Raw genomic sequence first — 25,489 nt, 5'->3', positions numbered from 1 at the left:
CAAACACTTTTGATTTCATTTTAGTAAGAATTAAACATTGCAATTCCATCTTTATTCTTGTTTGATTTGTTCTTAGCCATGTGTGGCTAAGAAACCCTAGTTTCTAGTTCTTGTTCAAAACATGTTGATTGCTTGACTTGAAGCATATGATTTGATGTTTGATTTGTGATTCTATTATAGTGATTATGTTTTTGTTTAAACTAGAACCCTTAAATTTGATTTGTGTTTGATTGGCCACTTTCATGAATTGAATTTTTGTGCAGTTAATTAACTTTTAGGGCACCTAATCGTTCTATTAAGTTAATAATTGGTAACAAGCAATAAGTCTTCTTATTGTAAAACATATATCACATGTTTTCACACTTCCGAGCGTATGAGAACAAATGAACATTGTTGGGAAGCTTGTACAAAACTTAATGCAGTTTTCCAATACAATCTAAGAGCGTGTTTAGGTTGAATTAGTGAAGCTAGGTCTAGTCAAAGAGCGTATTTTGGTTAGATAATTTGGCAAGCGAGAGGTATTAGAGCGTGTTAATATCTTTCAGTACCAACTTAGAATAGCAATCACAAATTACATCAAGTCATAATCAGGTTAAATGACAACATTAAGAACTAGAACTGGAAGCACTTTTACAACTTGTTTACAAATCTATTTCATTTTCTGCATGTTTCAAAGTTGATTGTTATTTCTTTTATTATTTGACTTTTGCAAACAAAACCCCCATCTGTGACCAAAGTACCTTGTGCAAAAAGGTATAGTCTTTTGTCCCGTGTCTCTGTGGATCGACCCTGCTTGCCTTGTACTACTTTTTAGTGCATTAAAGCAGTGTATCTGGAGTCTATTGTACCCCTATTATTTGTTGGGTTTGACACGCCTAACAAATAATAGGGGTACAATAGACTCCAGATACACTGCTTTAATGCACTAAAAGACAAACTTTCTGAGCTTGGGAAAATGTCCAATACCAACTAACTCCACAGTTCCAACAACCATATTCTCCACCTCCCCAACAAGCTGAAACGTCGAGCATGTCCTTGGAAGACATTGTCAAAAGCATTGCCACTACTACCCAGATCTTCCAAGAAACAACCAAAGCTAGCCTCAAAAGCTTAGAGCAACAAATTGCACAACTTACTCAATCTGTGAGTATATTGGAAACTCAAGGAAAATTACCATCGCAGACGGAGGAGGACCCAAGGCATACCGTTTCTTCCATCACCTTGAACGATGGGAAAAATGTTGGTGGCCCAAGATTGCAATTAGAAGATGGGGAAGAGGAGGAAGAAGTAGAAGTGGAGAAGGTTGTCAAGGAAGAAGTAGAAATGGAGAAGGATGACATGGAAATTGTAAAGGATGTATTGGAGGTTGACGAAAAAGAGGCTGAGCCACCTACTACCAATGAGAAACTCCTTTCACTGGTAGACCAACCACAAGAGCCGAAAATGATAAACCTATCAGACCCTTTAAAGAATACATATCCCAAGAAGGAAAACACCCAACCGGTCATTAAATCGACATCCCTATCAAATAAAGAAGAGTTGATCACCTTACTAGACAAGTACAAGAAAAGGTTCGGTTAGATGATTGTTGTCATCAAGGGTCTAAGTCCAGTATGATTCCCAAGCAAAAAGAAAGTCAGGTACAAGATAAGTGTCCCATTTGAGGAAGTAGTAAGAAGTTTACTGAGTTGGAGAGCCCCAACATTCAAAGAATAACATATGGCATGGGTCAAGTCTTGCCAAAGATTTGAAACAAGGGCGGCTAATCGAGAGGCAACTCGGGGAGTATTTTCTTTCCATTTTATTTCTTTTATTTACTTTATTTTGTTGTGTTGCAATGTTTTTTAGTCTTTTTAAACTTAAAAAAAAAACGTGATTTTTGTGAGGGTAACAAAAGTAAAACGCATGGGCTAAAAAAATTGCATGGCTTGATTTTAGACCGTGCGTAGACTTCGAACTTTTCCAAAGAAAAAAAAAGAGAGCACGGCCAAACTTGGAAAGGCACGGCTTGGAATCACCCCATGCGTCTGCGACACACCTCTTGATTTTTCAAAGAAAAAAAAAAGCATGGGCAATTCTCAAAACTCACGGTCTTGAAAAAAAAAAAGAATAAAATAGAAATAGGGCACCGGTCCTCTCCTTTCGGAATTGAAAGGTTGAAACGAAGCAGCTTGTGTTTTCTGTCTGTCTTGCCGGTGATCAGGTATCAATCACATAACCACCATCACACGTCGGCTACCAGGTACGCGCCCTCCTTCCCCTCTCATCTGATCTTTAATCCTTCTCTCCTATCTCTACCACTCCCTCCCTCTTCTGCTTATCGCAAGCCAAATACCACCGGTGGTCACACACAGTGCCGCAAATCCCTAATTTCAATTCCTTTCTATCGAAGAGCCCATAGCAGCCTCCAACCCTATATTGATTACCTCAGTGTCGTCGGTATATACCATAATCCACCCACTGTCGTTTTTTTTGTTTGTAGCCACCACCAAGAAATACCCACATCCTCCTTGACTCTCGATCTCTCTTTACCTGCTGTTCATCGAAAAATCAGTTCACAATTCCATCTTTTCTGCTTATCCGACTGCTACAAATCGCAAAGCCAACCATCCCAAACTTAATTCTGTTATTTATCCAGGTTTCACACAGTCAAATTTGAATTTAATTTTAGATTTTTGCAGATTAATGGGCAAATGAAGTATGTTACAGCTGTGAGGACTGACTACGAGAATGAAAGAAGAATTAACTCTTTTTGTAGACTTCTAGGATTCCATAAATGCTCATTTGGCTCCACACCAATTAAAAGCAATTGCGTCCAATTTGAATCTCAGGTATACATGTTCTGATTTCATGCTCATGATGAAAGGCAAAAGCTTCTCAATTTTTGTTGTTTTCACAAATTGATGGGCATATGCTTCAAATGACTAAAATATTGGTTGTTGTTAGGACCTATGCGAACACACACATTTCACAGACTTGTATATATGACCACCATAATTGACTTTGATAGATCAAGTCTGACTTTATTAATTGCTCATATGTGTGCTCTTTATATCATTTGTTTATTTGTTTAATTATTGAGCTAGTGTCAATCGTGTGTGCAAATGTCTATAATTCATATTCTATGTTATACCCACACACACTCGAAGGCCATCTAGTCTTGCAAGTTGGTTGTCCTATCCTCTCCGAGCATCGAGGACGATGCTTAATCTTAAGCTTGGGGAGGGGTCTTTGTACATTAGGTTCTAGTTTCCTCATGCATAAAAAAAAAAAAAAAAAAAATTCAATCTAAAGAAACCTAATCTTCTTGAATAAGTTGAAGTGGTAAATTAGTCGTGGCTTGAGATTAGAACTTGTTCGTTTTTCATTAAAAATATTGAAGCAACCTAATCTCACACGAACACGTCTCCCGAAGTTACTCGTGCAAAACAAAAAATGATAAGGTTATCAACACCGAAGCATAAAGACAGGTATAGGTTAGCCCTTGGAACACACAACCGGTCTTATGATTAGTAAGTGCTCACTCATATCCAAACTTCAAATTCAAAAGAGCCATAAAATGAATATAAAATTTCAGTGACTCGAATTCTCCAGCGCTCTAAAAAGTCTTTTCTACCTATTCCCTTCTAAATACCCTGCTTGGGGACATTGTTTCCAACTATACTTACGGGTCTTTGCGCGTTTACATCAGTCCCCCTAAAAGAGGCAAGACGAAAATATAAGGAAATAAACCTGGCAAACAAGATAAAATAATAATAATAATAATAATAATAATAATAATAATAATAATAATAATAAAATAAAAAAAAATTATTAAGTTAATCTGTGACATTTGGGACTTGAATCAGTAAACCCCGAGGGGTGTTCTACACCTAATTGCCTAAAGTTGTATTGTTTGGGACTGATTGGGTTGAAAGTTCGCTACAGAGGTTCCATAGAAAGTCATGAACTTAATAAAAACAAAAAAAAATAATATAAATAGGTTTAGATATTCAAATAAAGCTAATCTGTGGCCTTTGAGGTTCGAGCAAGTAAACCCGATGGATTTCTTTAAATCTAGCACACCAAGGCCATCTGGTCTAGATGTGTTGGTTGGAAGCCCGCTACAGGGATTTCAAAGAAAGTCATGAGCTTTATTTGTAGGAAAATATAATTAGATAGTTTGTATATATTTATGTTTATAGTTTAATTGAATAATATGTTTAGGAAAAATGCTTGGCCGCCAAAAGATTCCCTTGGACTGATTGTAAACTACTTTGACTTGTGTAAGTGGTTTGAAACGTGTAACCAATCTGGGTAAGTATTAGGGAATTTTTAGAAAATATTTTTTAGAAAAAGATTGTTGTTAGTCAACAAATAGCTGGAGTCGGTCATTGTCATGCTTTGTAAAATGAAAATGATTGAGCATATTTTGCATCACATGTTTTCACAAGAGTAAGACCATAATTTGTTCCATGTGCTAACCCAATATCCGTAAAAGTGAACAAGTGTTGTAACTTTTGATTTTGTTGAGTTGCGTTAGGGAATGGCTAAAAACCTTGTTTTACATGTTATATATCTTTGTGGGGTTAATGTCAAGTTATCTCAAGGCCCGACAGGTACACCTTCGACTGTATGACATAATGAGGTTAATTGGATTGAATATGTTCGTTTTGTTTTGTTTATTGCATTAATGTTTGAAAAAAAAAAGTTTTGTACATATGTTATTTTCATTAGTTCTTCTTTTATTGCATGCATGCACTCTTAATTCCATTTAGTCCTTTTCGTTCCTTCCATTCTTTTCATCTTAGTTTCTTTTTAGTCACCTATCGTCTTCTCTAGGTAGATTCTCAATTTTGTTCTTTCTTGAGGACAAGAAAGGTCTAAAGCTTGGGGAGATTTGATAGGTGCATTTTATGCACCTATTTTGCATGTTTATTTCCGTCTTTTTATAGCATTCTACTTCATAATTCTTGCATTTAGTTGATTATTAGGGCAATTGCATATTTCATTAAGAATGCCTGGTACTTCACTATTTTTGATTTATTTTGCAGGCATTATGGAGCATGGAACGTGGAGCTTGGATGCATGGATGCATGGAGCATGGAGCTTGGATGCATGGAGCATGAAACTTGGAGCATGGAGCTTTGGAGCATGAAGAGAAGATGAACCGGTCATGCAATGAAGAGAACAAGAAGACGGAACCCGAGTCATTGTGCATTATCATCATAGCAAAGGACTACGTTTGAAGCACGACTCATGTCACACCGACACGGGTCGTATTTGTCCTTTATCATCTTATATTTGAGCAACCTGACTCGTGGTGAAGCTAGACTGAAGATGGAGCCAACAGTGAAGACGTGTTGGATTTTTAGCAAAAAACATGGGCCATGCCAAAAACACATGGTCAAGACAAATGGCCATGCCAAAAACGCATGGGCAAAAGGCATGGCCATGCTAAAATCGCATGGCCTCATGGCATGCACGTGAACTTTAATAAAAGACAGGAGAAGACGACATTGAAAAAAAACAGGAACGGTTTTGGGAGCAGTTTCTGGCGATCTAGGGCAATTGGGAGATTTCTCAAAGCTTTTGAGAAGACCTAATCATTGCAAACACTTTTGATTTCATTTTAGTAAGAATTAAACATTGCAATTCCATCTTTATTCTTGTTTGATTTGTTCTTAGCCATGTGTGGCTAAGAAACCCTAGTTTCTAGTTCTTGTTCAAAACATGTTGATTGCTTGACTTGAAGCATATGATTTGATGTTTGATTTGTGATTCTATTCTAGTGATTATGTTTTTGTTTAAACTAGAACCCTTAAATTTGATTTGTGTTTGATTGGCCACTTTCATGAATTGAATTTTTGTGCAGTTAATTAACTTTTAGGGCACCTAATCGTTCTATTAAGTTAATAATTGGTAACAAGCAATAAGTTTTCTTATTGTAAAACATATATCACATGTTTTCACACTTCCGAGCGTATGAGAACAAATGAACATTGTTGGGAAGCTTGTACAAAACTTAATGCAGTTTTCCAATACAATTTAAGAGCGTGTTTAGGTTGAATTAGTGAAGCTAGGTCTAGTCAAAGAGCGTATTTTGGTTAGATAATTTGGCAAGCGAGAGGTATTAGAGCGTGTTAATATCTTTCAGTACCAACTTAGAATAGCAATCACAAATTACATCAAGTCATAATCAGGTTAAATGACAACATTAAGAACTAGAAGTGGAAGCACTTTTACAACTTGTTTACAAATCTATTTCATTTTCTGCATGTTTCAAAGTTGATTGTTATTTCTTTTATTATTTGACTTTTGCAAACAAAACCCCCATCTGTGACCAAAGTACCTTGTGCAAAAAGGTATAGTCTTTTGTCCCGTGTCTCTGTGGTTCGACCCTGCTTGCCTTGTACTACTTTTTAGTGCATTAAAGCAGTGTATCTGGAGTCTATTGTACCCCTATTATTTGTTGGGTTTGACACGCCTAACAATGTTTATGTTATGTTTCATGTATATTCATTGTGATGATATTTGAATTTATGTCACACAAGCCCTCGGACGTTTCCGCCGTCTGGTTCGGGGGTGTGACACTTCAAGCTCCATCAAAAGGTATGTCATTTAACTAGATTTTGTAGTATAGTTGCTCCATAATATGCTAGTTAGGATGATGCTTTGGAATTTTGTATATTTGCATGTATAATAATGAAAACATAAATCCAAGGCACATAGGGTTGCATGCACACCATAGGAGTGTTAAAATGCTCAAAACCCTTCAGGGTTGTGTGTCTGTGTTTGTGGGGGTGGGTGCGTATGTTTGTGGGGATGTGTATGTGGGGGGGGGTGTGGGTTTGTGTGTGTTTGTGTGTTTATAGGGGTGGGGTGGGGGAATTTTTGTGTGTGTGTGTGTGTGTTTGTGGGGGTGGGGGTGGGTGTGAGGGTGTATACTTGTGGGGGGTGTGTGTGTGCGGGGTGGGTAGGTAGGGTGTGGTGGGATGGGGGTGTTAAGGTGGGTTAGGTAGAGGTGGGTGGGGTGAGAGTAGGTGTGTTTATATTTTTTAAAAAAAAATTGGAATTAGAAAAATGTGGAAAACGTTGTTTAAATCTTATTCATTTTTAATTTTCTATTTTAGAAAATTAGAAAACGCGTTTAGATGTGCATTTTTCTATCAGTTTTCATTTTCCAATTTTTGTTATTTTAACTAGCATAACACAAACCCGCAACCCCACTCACACTCCACCCCACCCACCCACCCCTACCCTACCCTACCATACCTCATCACACACTACCCCACCCACCAACCCCTACCCCACCCTTTCCAACCCTACTTTACCCTACCTCATATTGATTTAAGATTGATCATCCGTGGTTAACAAATCATTTCATGGTGCATTTTATTTTAATGTTATTCATATAATGTTTTGGGCTAAATTTAATGCATTAATTCATATCTTTGGAGTAGGTAGTAGGGGTGGGGTGGGGTGGGTAGGTATGAGATAGGTTTAGGGGTGTGTGTGTGTGTGTGTTTGTGGAGGTGGGGGTGGGTGTGGGTTTGTATGGGTTGTGTGTGTGTGTGTTTGTGGGGTGGGTGTGGGTGTGGGGTTGTGTGTGTATGTGTGTGTTTGTGGGGATGGGGGGTGTGTTTGTAGGTGTGTGTGTGTGTGTGTTTGGGGGGGTGTTTGTGGGGGTGGGTGTGTGTGGGGGGTGGGGGTGGGTGTGGGTTTGTGTGGGTGTGTGTTTGTGGGGGGGGGGTGCGAGGTGGGTAGGTAAGGGTGTGGTGGGTTGGGGGTGTTAAGGTGAGTTAGGTAGAGGTGGGTGGGGGTGAGAGTAGGTGTGTTTATATTTTAGAAAAATTTTGGAATTAGAAAAATGTGGAAAACAATGATTATTGGTTTTCCAAAAATTTCCAATTTCTTTGTAATTTTTGAAAACGGAAAATTTTCATTTTCCTTGAAAAATTTAGAAAAACAGACGAACTAAACGCGTTTTCAAAATTCTCATTTTTCTTGGAAATTTTTTCCGGAAAACGACCCATTTTTCCGCAACTAAACGTACCCTAAGATTTTCAAAATTTTAAATGTATAATTATCAAAATATTATTTTCGAAAACATGATGTTCAAAATAGTTCAAAGCTTCCATGATACTTTCTGAACATGCTCATCGTTTTTGAAGAAGGTCATTCGGGTCGTTATTTACTTCAAAGACGCAAAAACAACAAATATGATAAACAAATCTTTTATCTACAACCTAATAGACCAATATAAACGAACATGTTGGGAAATTTAGGGTTTGTGGTGGAGATCTGGATACCAACTTGGATCGTGATATCACTTTCCGAACTGATATTTCTACCCTATGCCTAGGTTACAAGAAATTCAGCATAGGATAATCCAATTGGAGTAGGTAGTAGGGGTGGGGTGGGGTGGGTAGGTATGAGATAGGTTTAGGTGTGTGTGTATGTGTGTGTGTGTGTTTGTGGAGGTGGGGGTGGGTGTGGGTTTGTATGGGTTGTGTGTGTGTGTTTGTGGGGTGGGTGTGGGTGTGGGTTGTGTGTGTATGTGTGTGTTTGTGGGGGTGGGGGGTGTGTTTGTAGGTGTGTGTGTGTGTGTTTGGGGGGGGGTGTTTGTGGGGGTGGGTGTGTGTGTGGGGAGGTGGGTGTGGGTTTGTGTGGGTGTGTGTTTGTGGGGGTGGGGGTGTTTGTTTGTGTGTGTGTGTTTTTGTGGGGGTGTGGGTAGGGGTGTGTGTTTGGGGGGGGGGGGTGCGAGGTGGGTAGGTAAGGGTGTGGTGGGTTGGGGGTGTTAAGGTGAGTTAGGTAGAGGTGGGTGGGGGTGAGAGTAGGTGTGTTTATATTTCCGCAACTAAACGCACCCTAAGATTTTCAAAATTTTAAATGTATAATTATCAAAATATTATTTTTGAAAACATGATGTTCAAAATAGTTCAAAGCTTCCATGATACTTTCTGAACATGCTCATCGTTTTTTAAGAAGGTCATTCGGCTCGTTATTTACTTCAAAGACGCAAAAACAACAAATATGATAAAAAAAATCTTTTATCTACAACCTAATAAACCAATATAAACGAACATGTTGGGAAATTTAGGGTTTGTGGTGGAGATCTGGATACCAACTTGGATCGTGATATCACTTTCCGAACTGATATTTCTACCCTATGCCTGGGTTACAAGAAATTCAGCATAGGATAATCCAAGTGGAGTAGGTAGTAGGGGTGGGGTGGGGTGGGTAGGTATGAGATAGGTTTAGGTGTGTGTGTGTGTGTGTGTGTTTGTGGAGGTGGGGGTGGGTGTGGGTTTGTATGGGTTGTGTGTGTGTGTTTGTGGGGTGGGTGTGGGTGTGGGTTGTGTGTGTATGTGTGTGTTTGTGGGGGTGGGGGGTGTGTTTGTAGGTGTGTGTGTGTGTGTGTTTGGGGGGTGTTTATGGGGGTGGGTGTGTGTGTGGGGGGTGGGTGTGGGTTTGTGTGGGTGTGTGTTTGTGGGGGTGGGGGTGTTTGTTTGTGTGTGTGTGTTTTTGTGGGGGTGTGGGTAGGGGTGTGTGTTTGTGGGGGGGGTGCGAGGTGGGTAGGTAAGGGTGTGGTGGGTTGGGGGTGTTAAGGTGAGTTAGGTAGATGTGGGTGGGGGTGAGAGTAGGTGTGTTTATATTTTAGAAAAATTTTGGAATTAGAAAAATGTGGAAAACAATGATTATTGGTTTTCCAAAAATTTCCAATTTCTTTGTAATTTTTGAAAACGGAAAATTTTAATTTTCCGTGAAAAATTTAGATAAACAGACGAACTAAACGCGTTTTCAAAATTCTCATTTTTCTTAGAAATTTTTTCCGGAAAACGACCCATTTTTCCGCAACTAAACGCACCCTAAGATTTTCAAAATTTTAAATGTATAATTATCAAAATATTATTTTTGAAAACATGATGTTCAAAATAGTTCAAAGCTTCCATGATACTTTCTGAACATGCTCATCGTTTTTGAAGAAGGTCATTCGGGTCGTTATTTACTTCAAAGACGCAAAAACAACAAATATGATAAAAAAATCTTTTATCTACAACTTAATAGACCAATATAAACGAACATGTTGGGAAATTTAGGGTTTGTGGTGGAGATCTGGATACCAACTTGGATCGTGATATCACTTTCCGAAGTGATATTTCTACCCTATGCCTGGGTTACAAGAAATTCAGCATAGGATAATCCAAGTGGAGTAGGTAGTAGGGGTGGGGTGGGGTGGGTAGGTATGAGATAGGTTTAGGTGTGTGTGTGTGTGTTTGTGGAGGTGGGGGTGGGTGTGGGTGTGGGTTTGTATGGGTTGTGTGTGTGTGTTTGTGGGGTGGGTGTGGGTGTGGGTTGTGTGTGTATGTGTGTGTTTGTGGGGGTGGGGGTGGGGGGTGTGTTTGTAGGTGTGTGTGTGTTTGTGGGGGTGGGTGTGTGTGTGGGGGGGTGGGGGGGGGGGGGTGGGGTGGGTGTGGGTTTGTGTGTGTGTGTGTGTTTGTGGGGGTGGGGGTGTTTGTTTGTGTGTGTGTTTTTGTGGGGGTGTGGGTAGGGGTGTGTGTTTGTGGGGGGGGGGGGGTGCGAGGTGGGTAGGTAAGGGTGTGGTGGGTTGAGGGTGTTAAGGTGAGTTAGGTACAGGTGGGTGGGGGTGAGAGTAGGTGTGTTTATATTTTAGAAAAATTTTGGAATTAGAAAAATGTGGAAAACAATGATTATTAGTTTTCCAAAAATTTCCAATTTCTTTGTAATTTTTGAAAACGTAAACTTTTCATTTTCCGTGAAAAATTTAGAAAAACAGACGAACTAAACGCGTTTTCAAAATTCTCATTTTTCTTAGAATTTTTTCCGCAAAACGACCCATTTTTCCGCAACTAAACGCACCCTAAGATTTTCAAAATTTTAAATGTATAATTATCAAACTATTATTTTTGAAAACATGATGTTCAAAATAGTTCAAAGCTTCCATGATACTTTCTGAACATGCTCATCGTTTTTGAAGAAGGTCATTCGGGTCGTTATTTACTTCAAAGACGCAAAAACAACAAATATGATAAAAAAAATCTTTTATCTACAACCTAATAGACCAATATAAACGAACATGTTGGGAAATTTAGGGTTTGTGGTGGAGATCTGGATACCAACTTGGATCGTGATATCACTTTCCGAACTGATATTTCTACCCTATGCCTGGGTTACAAGAAATTCAACATAGGATAATCCAAGTGGAGTAGGTAGTAGGGGTGGGGTGGGGTGGGTAGGTATGAGATAGGTTTAGGTGTGTGTGTGTGTGTGTGTTTGTGGAGGTGGGGGTGGGTGTGGGTTTGTATGGGTTGTGTGTGTGTGTGTTTGTGGGGTGGGTGTGGGTGTGGGTTGTGTGTGTATGTGTGTGTTTGTGGGGGTGGGGGGTGTGTTTGTAGGTGTGTGTGTGTGTGTTTGGGGTGGGGGGTGTTTGTGGGGGTGGGTGTGTGTGTGGGGGGGTGGGTGTGGGTTTGTGTGGGTGTGTGTTTGTGGGGGTGGGGGTGTTTGTTTGTGTGTGTGTGTTTTTGTGGGGGTGTGGGTAGGGGTGTGTGTTTGTGGGGGGGGGGGGTGCGAGGTGGGTAGGTAAGGGTGTGGTGGGTTGGGGGTGTTAAGGTGAGTTAGGTAGAGGTGGGTGGGGGTGAGAGTAGGTGTGTTTATATTTTAGAAAAATTTTGGAATTAGAAAAATGTGGAAAACAATGATTATTGGTTTTCCAAAAATTTCCAATTTCTTTGTAATTTTTGAAAACGGAAAATTTTAATTTTCCGTGAAAAATTTAGAAAAACAGACGAACTAAACGCGTTTTCAAAATTCTCATTTTTCTTAGAAATTTTTTCCGGAAAACGACCCATTTTTCCGCAACTAAACGCACCCTAAGATTTTCAAAATTTTAAATGTATAATTATGAAAATATTATTTTTGAAAACGTGATGTTCAAAATAGTTCAAAGCTTCCATGATACTTTCTGAACATGCTCATCGTTTTTGAAGAAGGTCATTCGGGTCGTTATTTACTTCAAAGACTCAAAAACAACAAATATGATAAAAAAATCTTTTATCTACAACCTAATAGACCAATATAAACGAACATGTTGGGAAATTTAGGGTTTGTGGTGAAGATCTGGATACCAACTTGGATCGTGATATCACTTTCCGAACTGATATTTCTACCCTATGCCTAGGTTACAAGAAATTCAGCATAGGATAATCCAAGTGGAGTAGGTAGTAGGGGTGGGGTGGGGTGGGTATGTATGAGATAGGTTTAGGTGTGTGTGTGTGTGTGTTTGTGGAGGTGGGGGTGGGTGTGGGTTTGTATGGGTTGTGTGTGTGTTTGTGGGGTGGGTGTGGGTGTGGGTTGTGTGTGTATGTGTGTGTTTGTGGGGGTGGGGGTGTGTTTGTAGGTGTGTGTGTGTTTGGGGGGGATGTTTGTGGGGGTGGGTGTGTGTGTGGGGGGGGGGGGGGGGGGGGTGGGTGTGGGTTTGTGTGGGTGTGTGTTTGTGGGGGTGGGGGTGTTTGTTTGTGTGTGTGTGTGTTTTTGTGGGGGTGTGGGTAGGGGTGTGTGTTTGTGGGGGGGGGGTGCGAGGTGGGTAGGTAAGGGTGTGGTGGGTTGGGGGTGTTAAGGTGAGTTAGGTAGAGGTGGGTGGGGGTGAGAGTAGGTGTGTTTATATTTTAGAAAAATTTTGGAATTAGAAAAATGTGGAAAACAATGATTATTGGTTTTCCAAAAATTTCCAATTTCTTTGTAATTTTTGAAAACGGAAAATTTTCATTTTCCGTGAAAAATTTAGAAAAAACAGACGAACTAAACGCGTTTTCAAAATTCTCATTTTTCTTGGAAATTTTTTCCGGAAAACGACCCATTTTTCCGCAACTAAACGCACCCTAAGATTTTCAAATTTTTAAATGTATAATTATCAAAATATTATTTTTGAAAACATGATGTTCAAAATAGTTCAAAGCTTCCGTGATACTTTCTGAACATCCTCATCGTTTTTGAAGAAGGTCATTCGGGTCGTTATTTACTTCAAAGACGCAAAAACAACAAATATGATAAAAAAATCTTTTATCTACAACCTAATAGACCAATATAAACGAACATGTTGGGAAATTTAGGGTTTGTGGTGGAGATCTGGATACCAACTTGGATCGTGATATCGCTTTCCGAACTAATATTTCTACCCTATGTGTGGGTTACAAGAAATTCAGCATAGGATAATCCAAGTGGAGTAGGTAGTAGGGGTGGGGTGGGGTGGGTAGGTATGAGATAGGTTTAGGTGTGTGTGTGTGTGTGTGGAGGTGGGGGTGGGTGTGGGTTTGTATGGGTTGTGTGTGTGTGTGTGTGTGTTTATGGGGGGGGGGTGTGGGTGTGGGTTGTGTGTGTATGTGTGTGTTTGTGGGGGTGGGGGGTGTGTTTGTAGGTGTGTGTGTGTTTGGGGGGGGGGGGGTGTTTGTGGGGGTGGGTGGGTGTGTGTGTGTGTGGGGGGGGGGAGGTGGGTGTGGGTTTGTGTGGGTGTGTGTTTGTGGGGGTGGGGGTGTTTGTTTGTGTGTGTGTGTGTTTTTGTGGGGGTGTGGGTAGGGGTGTGTGTTTGTGGGGTGGGGTGCGAGGTGGGTAGGTAAGGGTGTGGTGGGTTGGGGGTGTTAAGGTGAGTTAGGTAGATGTGGGTGGGGGTGAGAGTTGGTGTGTTTATATTTTAGAAAAATTTTGGAATTAGAAAAATGTGGAAAGCAATGATTATTGGTTTTCCAAAAATTTCCAATTTCTTTGTAATTTTTGAAAACGGAAAATTTTCATTTTCCGTGAAAAATTTAGATAAACAGACGAACTAAACGCGTTTTCAAAATTCTCATTTTTCTTAGAATTTTTTTCCGGAAAACGACCCATTTTTCCGCAACTAAACGCACCCTAAGATTTTCAAAATTTTAAATGTATAATTATCAAAATATTATTTTTGAAAACATGATGTTCAAAATAGTTCAAAGCTTCCATGATACTTTCTGAACATGCTCATCGTTTTTGAAGAAGGTCATTCGGGTCGTTATTTACTTCAAAGACGCAAAAACAACAAATATGATAAAAAAATCTTTTATCTACAACCTAATAGACCAATATAAACGAACATGTTGGGAAATTTAGGGTTTGTGGTGGAGATCTGGATACCAACTTGGATCGTGATATCACTTTCCGAAGTGATATTTCTACCCTATGTGTGGGTTACAAGAAATTCAGCATAGGATAATCCAAGTGGAGTAGGTAGTAGGTGTGGGGTGGGGTGGGTAGGTATGAGATAGGTTTAAGTGTGTGTGTGTGTGTGTTTGTGGAGGTGGGGGTGGGTGTGGGTTTGTATGGGTTGTGTGTGTGTGTTTGTGGGGTGGGTGTGGGTGTGGGTTGTGTGTGTATGTGTGTGTTTGTGGGGGTGGGGGTGTGTTTGTAGGTGTGTGTGTGTGTTTGGGGGGGTGTTTGTAGGGGTGGGTGTGTGTGTGTGGGGGGGGGGGGGGGTGGGGTGGGTGTGGGTTTGTGTGGGTGTGTGTTTGTGGGGGTGGGGGTGTTTGTTTGTGTGTGTGTTTTTGTGGGGATGTGGGTAGGGGTGTGTGTTTGTGGGGGGGGGGGGTGCCAGGTGGGTAGGTAAGGGTGTGGTGGGTTGAGGGTGTTAAGGTGAGTTAGGTAGAGGTGGGTGGGGGTGAGAGTAGGTGTGTTTATATTTTAGAAAAATTTTGGAATTAGAAAAATGTGGAAAACAGGTGGGTGGGGGTGAGAGTAGGTGTGTTTATATTTTAGAAAAATTTTGGAATTAGAAAAATGTGGAAAACAATGATTATTGGTTTTCCAAAAGGGATAATGTCATAAAAAGCCTTAAGTTTGGCAGAAAATGTCGGTTTTACCCTTCGGCAGATTTTTTGTTCGTTTATACCGCAAACTTGTCATTCTTTTGCCGGTTTTGCCCTTTTTACCTGCAATAGCTGGTTTCCAGGTTACCATGAATTATTTTTTGCGAAAAAACCCTTAAGTTTACAAATATTTTGCAAAAAAACCCTTAAGATTATAAACATATAAAATATAAATATATATTCAAATTTTGATAAAACTAAATAATTTTTTTAAAAATTAAAGGTCAAAAGTTTATATCAAAACTAATATAAGTTTTATTGAACTTATATTATGAAACCAAAATTGAAATATATTTTTAGCTTTACATACGGTAAATTTTATATTGGTTTGATATAAACCTTTTATATTTAAATTTTAAAAAAGTTACATAGTTTTATTAAAATTTGAATATATTTCTTAATTAATACTTCAACTTTTCAAAGCAAAACTAAAAAACGTCTGATAGTTAATAATTAAGTATGCTAAAATAGTTAAACATATGAATAATATGACATCAATTACATTCAATTAATTTTTTTAAAAGGAAAAAAAAATATTTTATATGTTTAAAAGGTTTGTATTTCAGAAATAATAATGTATCATATTTTTTATATGTTAAAATACATAATAATATTATCATATATTTTTTATAAAAATATTATAAACATTTTAAACATCAAAAATAAACATAAACATTTTAAACATATAAAATATAAATATATTTGTCTAATTTATTATATAAATATATTTACTTTTATAAAAAAATATGATAGTTTATTATTTCTAAAATACAAACATTTTAAACATATAAAATATTTTTATTTTCCTTTTTAAAAAATTAATTGAATGTAACTAATGTCATATTATTCATATGTTTAACTGTTTTAACATAGTTAATTATTAGCTAACAGACGTTTTTTTAATGTTTCTTTGAAAAATTTAAGTATTAATTAATAAATATATTCAAATTTTGATAAAACTAGGTAACTTTTTTAAAATTTAAATATAAAAACTTTATATCGAACCAATATAAAATTTACCGTACGTAAAGCTAAAAATATGTTTCAGTAGAAAACTATTTAGTTTTTTATCAAATTTTGAATATATATTTATAATTTATATGTTTATAATCTTAAGGGTTTTTTTGCAAAATATTTGTAAACTTAAGGGTTTTTTCGTAAAAAAATAATTCATGGTAACCTGGAAACCTGCCATTGCAGGTAAAAAGGGCAAAACCGACAAAAAAATGACAAGTTTGCGGTATAAACGAACAAAAAATCTGCCGAAGGGTAAAACCGACATTTTCTGCCAAACTTAAGCCTTTTTATGACATTATCCCTTTCCAAAAATTTCCAATTTCTTTGTAATTTTTGAAAACGTAAAATTTTCATTTTCCGTGAAAAATTTAGAAAAACAGACGAACTAAACGCGTTTTCAAAATTCTCATTTTTCTTGGAAATTTTTTCCGGAAAACGACCCATTTTTCCGCAACTAAACGCACCCTAAGATTTTCAAAATTTTAAATGTATAATTATCAAAATATTATTTTTGAAAACATGATGTTCAAAATAGTTCAAAGCTTCCATGATACTTTCTGAACATGCTCATCGTTTTTGAAGAAGGTCATTCAGGTCGTTATTTACTTCAAAGACGCAAAAACAACAAATATGATAAAAAAAATCTTTTATCTACAACCTAATAGACCAATATAAACGAACATGTTGGGAAATTTAGGGTTTGTGGTGGAGATCTGGATACCAACTTGGATCGTGATATCACTTTCCGAAGTGATATTTCTACCCTATGTCTGGGTTACAAGAAATTCAGCATAGGATAATCCAAGTGGAGTAGGTAGTAGGGGTGGGGTGGGGTGGGTAGGTATGAGATAGGTTTAGGTGTGTGTGTGTGTGTGTGTTTGTGGAGGTGGGGGTGGGTGTGGGTTTGTATGGGTTGTGTGTGTGTGTGTTTATGGGGTGGGTGTGGATGTGGGTTGTGTGTGTATGTGTGTGTTTGTGGGGGTGGGGGGTGTGTTTGTAGGTGTGTGTGTGTGTGTGTTTGGGGGGGGGGGGGTGTTTGTGGGGGTGGGTGTGTGGGGGGGGGGTGGGTGTGGGTGTGTGTTTGTGGGGGTGGGGGTGTTTGTTTGTGTGTGTGTGTGTTTTTGTGGGGGTGTGGGTAGGGGTGTGTGTTTGTGGGGGGGGGGGGGTGCGAGGTAGGTAGGTAAGGGTGTGGTGGGTTGGGGGTGTTAAGGTGAGTTAGGTAGAGGTGGGTGGGGGTGAGAGTAGGTGTGTTTATATTTTAGAAAAATTTTGGAATTAGAAAAATGTGGAAAACAATGATTATTGGTTTTCCAAAAATTTCCAATTTCTAAAATTTTCCGTGAAAAATTTAGAAAAACAGACGAACTAAACGCGTTTTCAAAATTCTCATTTTTCTTAGAAATTTTTTCCGGAAAACGACCCATTTTTCCGCAACTAAACGCACCCTAAGATTTTCAAAATTTTAAATGTATAATTATCAAAATATTATTTTTGAAAACATGATGTTCAAAATAGTTCAAAGCTTCCATGATACTTTCTGAACATGCTCATCGTTTTTGAAGAAGGTCATTCGGGTCGTTATTTACTTCAAAGACGCAAAAACAACAAATATGATAAAAAAATCTTTTATCTACAACCTAATAGACCAATATAAACGAACATGTTGGGAAATTTAGGGTTTGTGGTGGAGATCTGGATACCAACTTGGATCGTGATATCACTTTCCGAACTGATATTTCTACCCTATGCCTGGGTTACAAGAAATTCAGCATAGGATAATCCAAGTGGAGTAGGTAGTAGGGGTGGGGTGGGGTGGGTAGGTATGAGATAGGTTTATTTGTGTGTGTGTGTGTGTGTGTTTGTGGAGGTGGGGGTGGGTGTAGGTTTGTATGGGTTGTGTGTGTGTGTGTTTGTGGGGTGGGTGTGGGTGTGGGTTGTGTGTGTTTGTGGGGGTGGGGGTGTGTTTGTAGGTGTGTGTGTGTGTGTGTGTGTTTGGGGGGGGGGTGTTTGTGGGGGTGGGGGTGTTTGTTTGTGTGTGTGTGTTTTTGTGGGGGTGTGGGTAGGGGTGTGTGTTTGTGGGGGGGGGGGGGTGCGAGGTGGGTAGGTAAGGGTGTGGTGGGTTGGGGGTGTTAAGGTGAGTTAGGTAGAGGTGGGTGGGGGTGAGAGTAGGTGTGTTTATATTTTAGAAAAATTTTGGAATTAGAAAAATGTGGAAAACAATGATTATTGGTTTTCCAAAAATTTTCAATTTCTTTGTAATTTTTGAAAACGGAAAATTTTAATTTTCCGTGAAAAATTTAGAAAAACAGACGAACTAAACGCGTTTTCAAAATTCTTATTTTTCTTAGAAATTTTTTCCGCAAAACGACCCATTTTTCCGCAACTAAACGCACCCTAAGATTTTCAAAATTTTAAATGTATAATTATCAAAATATTATTTTTGAAAACATGATGTTCAAAATAGTTCAAAGCTTCCATGATACTTTCTGAACATGCTCATCGTTTTTGAAGAAGGTCATTTGGGTCGTTATTTACTTCAAAGACTCAAAAACAACAAATATGATAAAAAAATCTTTTATCTACAACCTAATAGACCAATATAAACGAACATGTTGGGAAATTTAGGGTTTGTGGTGGAGATCTGGATACCAACTTGGATCGTGATATCACTTTCCGAACTGATATTTCTACCCTATGCCTGGGTTACAAGAAATTCAGCATAGGATAATCCAAGTGGACACTTACGTTTCTAGGCACAGAAGACGTAAGCCAATATGCTAGAGGATTCTGTGAAAGTATGATGAAACGAGAGCTTAAGATCGTAACCCTCTTCTGTAGAGGAAGAGCTGTTTATATATTAAACACGATTAGGGTTTCATTAGGGTTGAGTTGTCATTAGTTGCTTTGGAAGCAAACAATGTTAATCCGGATTTAATGAGGATTTAGGGTTACCAAAAACTAACGAGTTTCGTTAGTTTTACCATAATCACCCTCAAGAAAATGAATTTTCCATTATGTTCCCATATGTAAAATTCGGTGAGGTTTTGGGGCGCTGCCCCAAACCCTGCAGGGGCTTTGCCCCTCGACAACCCCAGCCAGGGGCTCTGCCCCTTGGACCCCGCCAAAGGGGCGCTGCCCCTTTAGAAACCCCGGACCCGGGGGCGCTGCCCCCGGACCCCCGACTAGTCGTTGAACCGGCTTCTAATTCGATCTTATACATGCGTGCACTCCGCACAACCCCGTACATATAATATAGTACAAATTATGAAGCCCCTTAGCTCACATGTTAGTTTCAGTTACTTAAAATGACATGGTGACACTAAAATCACCAACATAAACACTCTTTAAATAAAACCTAGAAACACATTTGCAAACATGAAGAACATATTCCAAAATTGGTGTATCATTTTCAAACATGTTCTTGATGTTCACAATGCTTTTTCATCTAAAAACTTAACAAAATACTTCACATTACACTATATATGAAGAAATAAGCAGAAAATTTACATATCTTTTCATTTTTGAAGATTTGTGAAGCCCAATCTGTACGTTTTAGTATAGACTTTCAAAGTTATTTTAGGATACAAATAAATCATTTTAGGCTTTATGCACCGAGACCACTATGCCACTACTAGAATACGATAAATCTTATTTATTTATTTATTTGAAGATCTTGGTTAGTTTATAAATTTTTTAATGAGATGATATTTGGAAAAGTTGGTTATTGGGGTAAATGTCCGCTATAAAAATATTTAATGTCGGGGGCAGGAGGACCAAATTGAAAAATATCAAAATAAAAGTGTAAAACATGTTATTATAAAAAACTTGTAGACGCAAGTGAAAGAAGTTGAACAAGGAGAGATTCAACTGTTTCTTTCGCGCGTATTTGTACGCCCACGCGCTCTTCTTCTTCGTGATTCTCATTTTCGGGCAGTTAAGATTGCCATTGCCATGTTCCCCTAGCGTATCTTGATCTTCCTCACCCCAAATTCAACAAACATGGCGTCAGAAAACCCTAATTCCACCCCAAAATCTCCAAGAACCCTAATGTGCCCTAAAAGCGATACATCCCAAAGCCCTTCCGCACCTCCATTACCCTCGTCATCAAACCCTAATCAACCATCATCATCGTCATCGTCGCTTCACCCAAACGCAGATACGAATGACGAATCCGACAATCTCTTCACGGACTCTGGCCCAAATTCGCCACACGATCCATCCGAATCACTTGAAGAAGTTATCGTTTCTGTTCCAGGCGCAATCCTACATTTAATCGATAAGAATCACAGCGTGCAACTAGCGATGGGAGATTTCTCGATAGTCAAACTACGTCAATCCGACAGTCTGATCGCCATTCTCGCACGCGTTGGTGAAGAGATCCAATGGCCTTTGGCGAGACACGAGGCTTGCGTTAAGTTAGACCAGTCTCATTATTTCTTCTCGTTACGCGCTCCAAAGGAGAAAGAACACGAAGCTATGACGTTAAATTACGGATTGACATTTGCTTCGAAAGGACAAGAGAAGTTGTTGAAAGAAATGGATGAGTTATTGGAGCATTGCAGTAGTTTCTCGGTGCAGAAAGTGGAGGAGAAGAAGGGGGCTTTGGATTTGACAATGGCGGAACGAATGAGTCCCTCAGATCTAAAAATGGAAGCAAATAAGGAACAGATGGAGCAGATTTGTAGAGCTTATTGGACGACATTAGCCCCAAATGTGGAGGATTACGGTACGAAGGCTGCAAAATTGATTGCTGCAGGTTCAGGGCAACTTGTTAAAGGGATTCTCTGGTGTGGAGATGTTACAGTGGATAGATTGATCAAGGGTAATGAGATTTTGAAGCTAAAGATCGGACCTGCTAGCAACACAGCAGTTAATCCTGAACTTCTAAAGGCTATACACAGGTTTTGAAGTTCATGTTGAAACTATTTTCTTATATATTTTCCAAGATTCCTCTGTGAATATTTGCATTTTCACTATGTGGGTGATTCTTCTAGGGTTAATAAGGTGACGAAAATGACAGAGACAGTTGTGGGTGGACTTCTTTCTGGCGTTCTGAAGATTACTGGATTCTTTACAAGCTCTGTTGCTAGCTCTAAACTTGGCAAGAAGTTCTTCAAGTTTTTGCCTGGGGAAATAGCACTCGCGACTCTTGATGGATTTAGTAAGTTCTCTCTTACATTATTCTCAATGTAACAAAAAACTGTTACTTTTTTATCCAAAGGTATAAAAGATGTCAATGAAAAAAACTAAAAACTGCAACTTTTTTATGTGTATAGGCAAAATTTGTGATGCTTTTGAAGTTTCTGGAAAGAATGTAATGTCAACATCATCTACTGTGACAACAGAACTCGTCAACCACAAGTAAGTCTATGAATATTTGTTCTATTTTTTGTACTACTGACATCAGTCTCAGACCCAGTACAATGAATGTGAAACACAGTATAACCTGTTCAGTGTAATTTGTTTGTGTGTAGATAAGGAGAAGAGGCAGCTAAGGCGACAAATGAAGGGCTGGATGCTGCGGGCCATGCGGTAGGAGCTGCATGGACAGTTTTCAAAATTAGAACCGCAATGAATCCAAAAGGAGTTGTGGCGCCTTCTGTGCTTACAAAAACTGGTCTTAAAGATGCAACCGAAGAAATGAGGAATAAAGCACTTAAAGACATAAAGGCTAAAGATTCCCAAAAAACATCCAAGTGATTGTTGGTTTCATTTATAGATAGGTAATGCCTAGTTTGTTCAACAGACAGCCTTGTACTGTGTTTGTCATGTACCAGAAGACCTAAGAAGGTGGGACAGGGACTGAGACTGGGACAGACAATCCATTGTATTGAAAAGCTTGTACAGTTGAGTTTAGTCTAATCCCATACTGTATAGTTGTGTCTCGTGTAACAAATGCAACCTTAAAAGATACTTAGATAAATAGATGAATTAGTAAAATAAAATGTAAATGTAAATAATGATTTTAGAATCTAGTGTAAAATTGTTTATGTGTGTCTATTTGTAAGTATGTTCATTAATGTTTTTTTTTTCTTTTGTTTATAGTGTGTAGATGGTGTTAGAATCTAAGTTAACAATCAATGGAAATATACAAAGACAGAAACAATCAAACAAACATAAAATGTAGCATATGATTCATAGATGTAGTCTCTGTTACATTTCGTATATATGTCATCTCATTGCATTTACATTATGAGTACATTGTTTATACTTGATGTGATATTGATGAGTTGGGATTTCCTTGTGAGATATTATCATTGTTACTTACCAAGTATATGCTTACAATTACTATGTTCAAATGTGTTTCAAGAATATGGCTTAGTATAGAGGGAAAAGGGTTGGATTAGAATTAGACCACGATTAGTACATTTTGAAGATTGTTTAGCTTTTAATGTCATGATGGAAACCGAATTTCGCTCTTAGCCATGCTTTTATATGTATACGTTGAGCATGTGATACAAATATATATAATCCCCTTTTTGACAAAGTTACACCAATTTGTGAATAATTTATAGTAAAATACATCATCTTTTTGTTAAAATATTAATTATTGATGTGATATTTCAATACATGATTGAAATAAAGTAAAATTTGGTGTAAAAACTAAAAAGGTCACACCATTCTAGTTGGGTTGCCCGTTGGTTAAAACACGAATCTGATTTTTTTTTTTTTTTTTTAATCTCTAAACCCACAGGGTTAGGTGTAAACTGGAAGAAAAAAAAAGTTTTGGGGGATGAAGTAGAATGTTTTAAAGTTTGGGGGTCTATTTGTTTCTTTTCTAAATGAGTTGCCTTGCTCCCAAAGTCGAGAGATCCCCCATTATTAAGAGCTCTGTATTTTTGGTCCCGGATCAAAACTAAAAGTTCGAATCCGAGAACGAAAACCTAAATCTCCGGTAGAATCTGATCAGCTATGGCGAGATACGACAGAGCTATAACGGTGTTCTCCCCCGATGGTCACCTCTTCCAAGTTGAATACGCTCTGGAAGCCGTACGCAAGGGTAACGCCGCCGTCGGTGTTCGTGGCACTGACACCATCGTCCTTGGCGTCGAGAAGAAGTCCACCGTTAAACTTCAAGACTCAAGGTCCACACCAAAACTCTCTCGTAATTCGTTTACATGAATAGAAAATCATCATCGTGACTCTTCAATAGGAAGAGCTATGGTTAAATTTACTTCTGTTTTCATTTGTGTATACACCATTTATTTGCGATTTCATCTTCTTCGTTTACCTTCAAATGATATTTGCCAATACTGATGCGAAATATCCGCAGACATGCTCGTACATTTCAAACCCTAATTGCGATCCAGTTTTCACAAATTAACAGCCTTTTGAGCACATAAAGTTGCTCTTCGACTTTTCAGTGACACTATAAATCATATACACTGGAATTGCGATTTTGTATCAGCTCCGAATTCGGATCTGAAGATTATGTCGTGTATTAGAGCTGAATGGAGAGAATTGAAATGTTGGCTACAATCTACATACAAATCCTTTACTTTACTGATTGTTTATGGCATGTATGTTTGTGTGTTCTTATTTATTCTTTTCTGAAACTTTTACTTACCTGTGTTTGCAGATCAGTTAGGAAAATTGTAAGCTTGGATGATCACATAGCATTGGCTTGTGCTGGACTTAAAGCAGATGCCCGTGTTCTTATCAACAGGGCAAGAATCGAGTGTCAAAGCCATAGGCTAACTGTTGAAGATCCAGTAACTGTGGAATATATCACACGTTACATTGCAGGTCTTCAACAGAAGTACACACAAAGTGGTGGTGTGAGGCCATTTGGGCTTTCAACTCTAATTGTGGGATTTGATCCTTATACTGGTGTTCCATCATTATATCAGACTGATCCTTCAGGAACATTTTCTGCTTGGAAAGCTAATGCCACTGGTAGAAACTCCAATTCCATGAGGGAATTTCTTGAAAAGAATTACAAAGAGACATCTGGTCAAGAAACTATCAAACTTGCCATTCGTGCTTTGCTTGAAGTAAGTGTTTTTTAGAGTAAAATTTATTTTAATTTTGTTTGTTTTGGAAGTAAAACTTAGGGATTATGATTTATGATGTGTTTAGGTTGTTGAAAGTGGAGGGAAGAATATAGAAGTTGCTGTGATGACAAAGGAAGGGCTGAGGCAACTTGAGGAGGCTGAAATTGATGCCATTGTTGCAGAGATTGAAGCAGAAAAGGCGGCTGCTGAGGCGGCAAAGAAGGGTCCCGCTAAGGAAACATGAGGATGAGAAGGGCATTTATGTCTTTTTCTCACCCGGTTTTTTATTGTTGTTTTCTTATTTGACCTTTTGGATACATCTATTTTAAGACTTTTGGCATGGTAGTTATAAGGAATTTGTTAAATTTGACATTTAAGAAGCTTTGATTTGTGGTTTGATTGAATGTTTTATGAGCCATTGGTTATCTTTGGTGATGCATTTGGGTTGTGTTTGTTACATGAGACAAAACCGAATAGTAGGCTTTTTAGGTTTAGCTTTTGTGAGCAGTATAAGAAGGGTATTTACGTCTTTTTCTCATCTTGACCTTTTCGGTACATCTTTCATGATGCATTCGAGTTGTATTCGTTACATGAGACAAAACTAGGTGCGATGGAACTCAATAGTACGCTTTCTAGGTTTATCTTTTATGACTAAGATGAGAAGGGTATTTATGTCTTTTAAATGATTTTGATTTTGAAAATTTTGATTTGGATACTCCGAGCAAATCAAATATTTTTTGTTCATATGAGTATGGGCTTAATCTTTGGCATTGGATCTTTAGATGGTCGGAGGTTGGTGCTCTTTTGGTTCTTAATGGAAAGCCAGAAACCAATATTTTAAGAAAGTTTGTGATATCGTTCCTAAACTTGTAGGTGAGATTCAACTTTATTATTTTATGTGATGTGATATGAGCAATTGAGCATATCAAGTCATTGAGATTTTCTAGTCTTAAATAGATTGATTGGTGTTGCAATTCGGTATTGGATTGTTCGAACTTGGAAGTAGTTTTGTGTAACTTATTACTCACTCCGTCCTAAAATTATAGTCCATCTTTTCTTTTTGGTTTGTCCCAAAATAATAGTCAACTTTTAAAAATAAATAACATTACCAAATACCTCATCATTATTACTTAACCAAATAAACATTTAATAGAACATTAAATGCAAAGTAAGGACAAAATTGTCATTTTATTATATAAAGTTAGTGGAAATTAATGCTTCCTTAATCTGTGTGTTTTTTGTCTGTGGACAATAATTTTGGGACGGAGGGAATATTATTATTATTATCATTATTATTATTATTATTATTTTGTGTCTTGCTTCTTACTAGAGTATTTTTGATTTTTGATACATAACTAGGTATGAGTCCCGTGTAATATACAGGTTTTTAAAATAAAAATTAATATATTTTGTTAAACATTACATGTTTTTAGTATTAATTTAACATAAAGACAAAAATATATAAAGAATAAATTAACTATTTCAAAATATAAATAAATAAAATAAAAACGTATGTATTTATAAAATGATGATGACAATAATGTTATAAACATTAAACATTAATTAAATAAAAATTGCTAAATATATAAAAAC

The 25,489-nt window shown here is 37.9% G+C and overlaps 2 protein-coding genes and 1 long non-coding RNA gene across 4 annotated transcripts; all 3 read left to right on the top strand.

The window, feature by feature from the left end:
- The first annotated feature begins 2,005 nt into the window (after positions 1-2,005).
- LOC145108858 (uncharacterized) lies at positions 2,006-5,791 on the top strand. Its single transcript, XR_013708601.1, has 2 exons — positions 2,006-2,242; positions 2,682-5,791. It is a non-coding gene; the product is annotated as an uncharacterized LOC145108858 (long non-coding RNA).
- A 14,004-nt stretch (positions 5,792-19,795) lies between these two features.
- On the top strand, positions 19,796-21,892 carry LOC145169049 (protein EARLY-RESPONSIVE TO DEHYDRATION 7, chloroplastic-like). Of its 2 annotated transcripts, XM_079087637.1 has the most exons (4): positions 19,796-20,803; positions 20,897-21,063; positions 21,179-21,263; positions 21,377-21,892. In XM_079087637.1, the coding sequence occupies exons 1-4, from the start codon at positions 19,902-19,904 to the stop codon at positions 21,378-21,380; spliced, it is 1,158 nt and encodes a 385-aa protein (XP_078943763.1). In that variant the 5' UTR covers positions 19,796-19,901; the 3' UTR covers positions 21,381-21,892. The 2 variants fall into 2 exon arrangements, with proteins under 2 accessions (XP_078943763.1, XP_078943764.1); XM_079087638.1 differs by lacking the exon at positions 21,377-21,892 and having other exon boundaries at positions 21,179-21,267.
- An 814-nt stretch (positions 21,893-22,706) lies between these two features.
- On the top strand, positions 22,707-24,335 carry PAD2 (proteasome alpha subunit D2). Its single transcript, XM_079045947.1, has 3 exons — positions 22,707-22,987; positions 23,482-23,896; positions 23,982-24,335. The coding sequence occupies exons 1-3, from the start codon at positions 22,815-22,817 to the stop codon at positions 24,138-24,140; spliced, it is 747 nt and encodes a 248-aa protein (XP_078902073.1). The 5' UTR covers positions 22,707-22,814; the 3' UTR covers positions 24,141-24,335.
- Positions 24,336-25,489: the final 1,154 nt, after the last annotated feature.

The sequence above is a fragment of the Lactuca virosa genome, chromosome 4, assembly GCF_052849685.1.
Source record: "Lactuca virosa cultivar CGN04683 chromosome 4, Lactuca_virosa_CGN04683_v6, whole genome shotgun sequence".
Taxonomy (NCBI): domain Eukaryota; kingdom Viridiplantae; phylum Streptophyta; class Magnoliopsida; order Asterales; family Asteraceae; genus Lactuca; species Lactuca virosa.
This window is presented reverse-complemented; position numbering and strand designations above follow the sequence as displayed.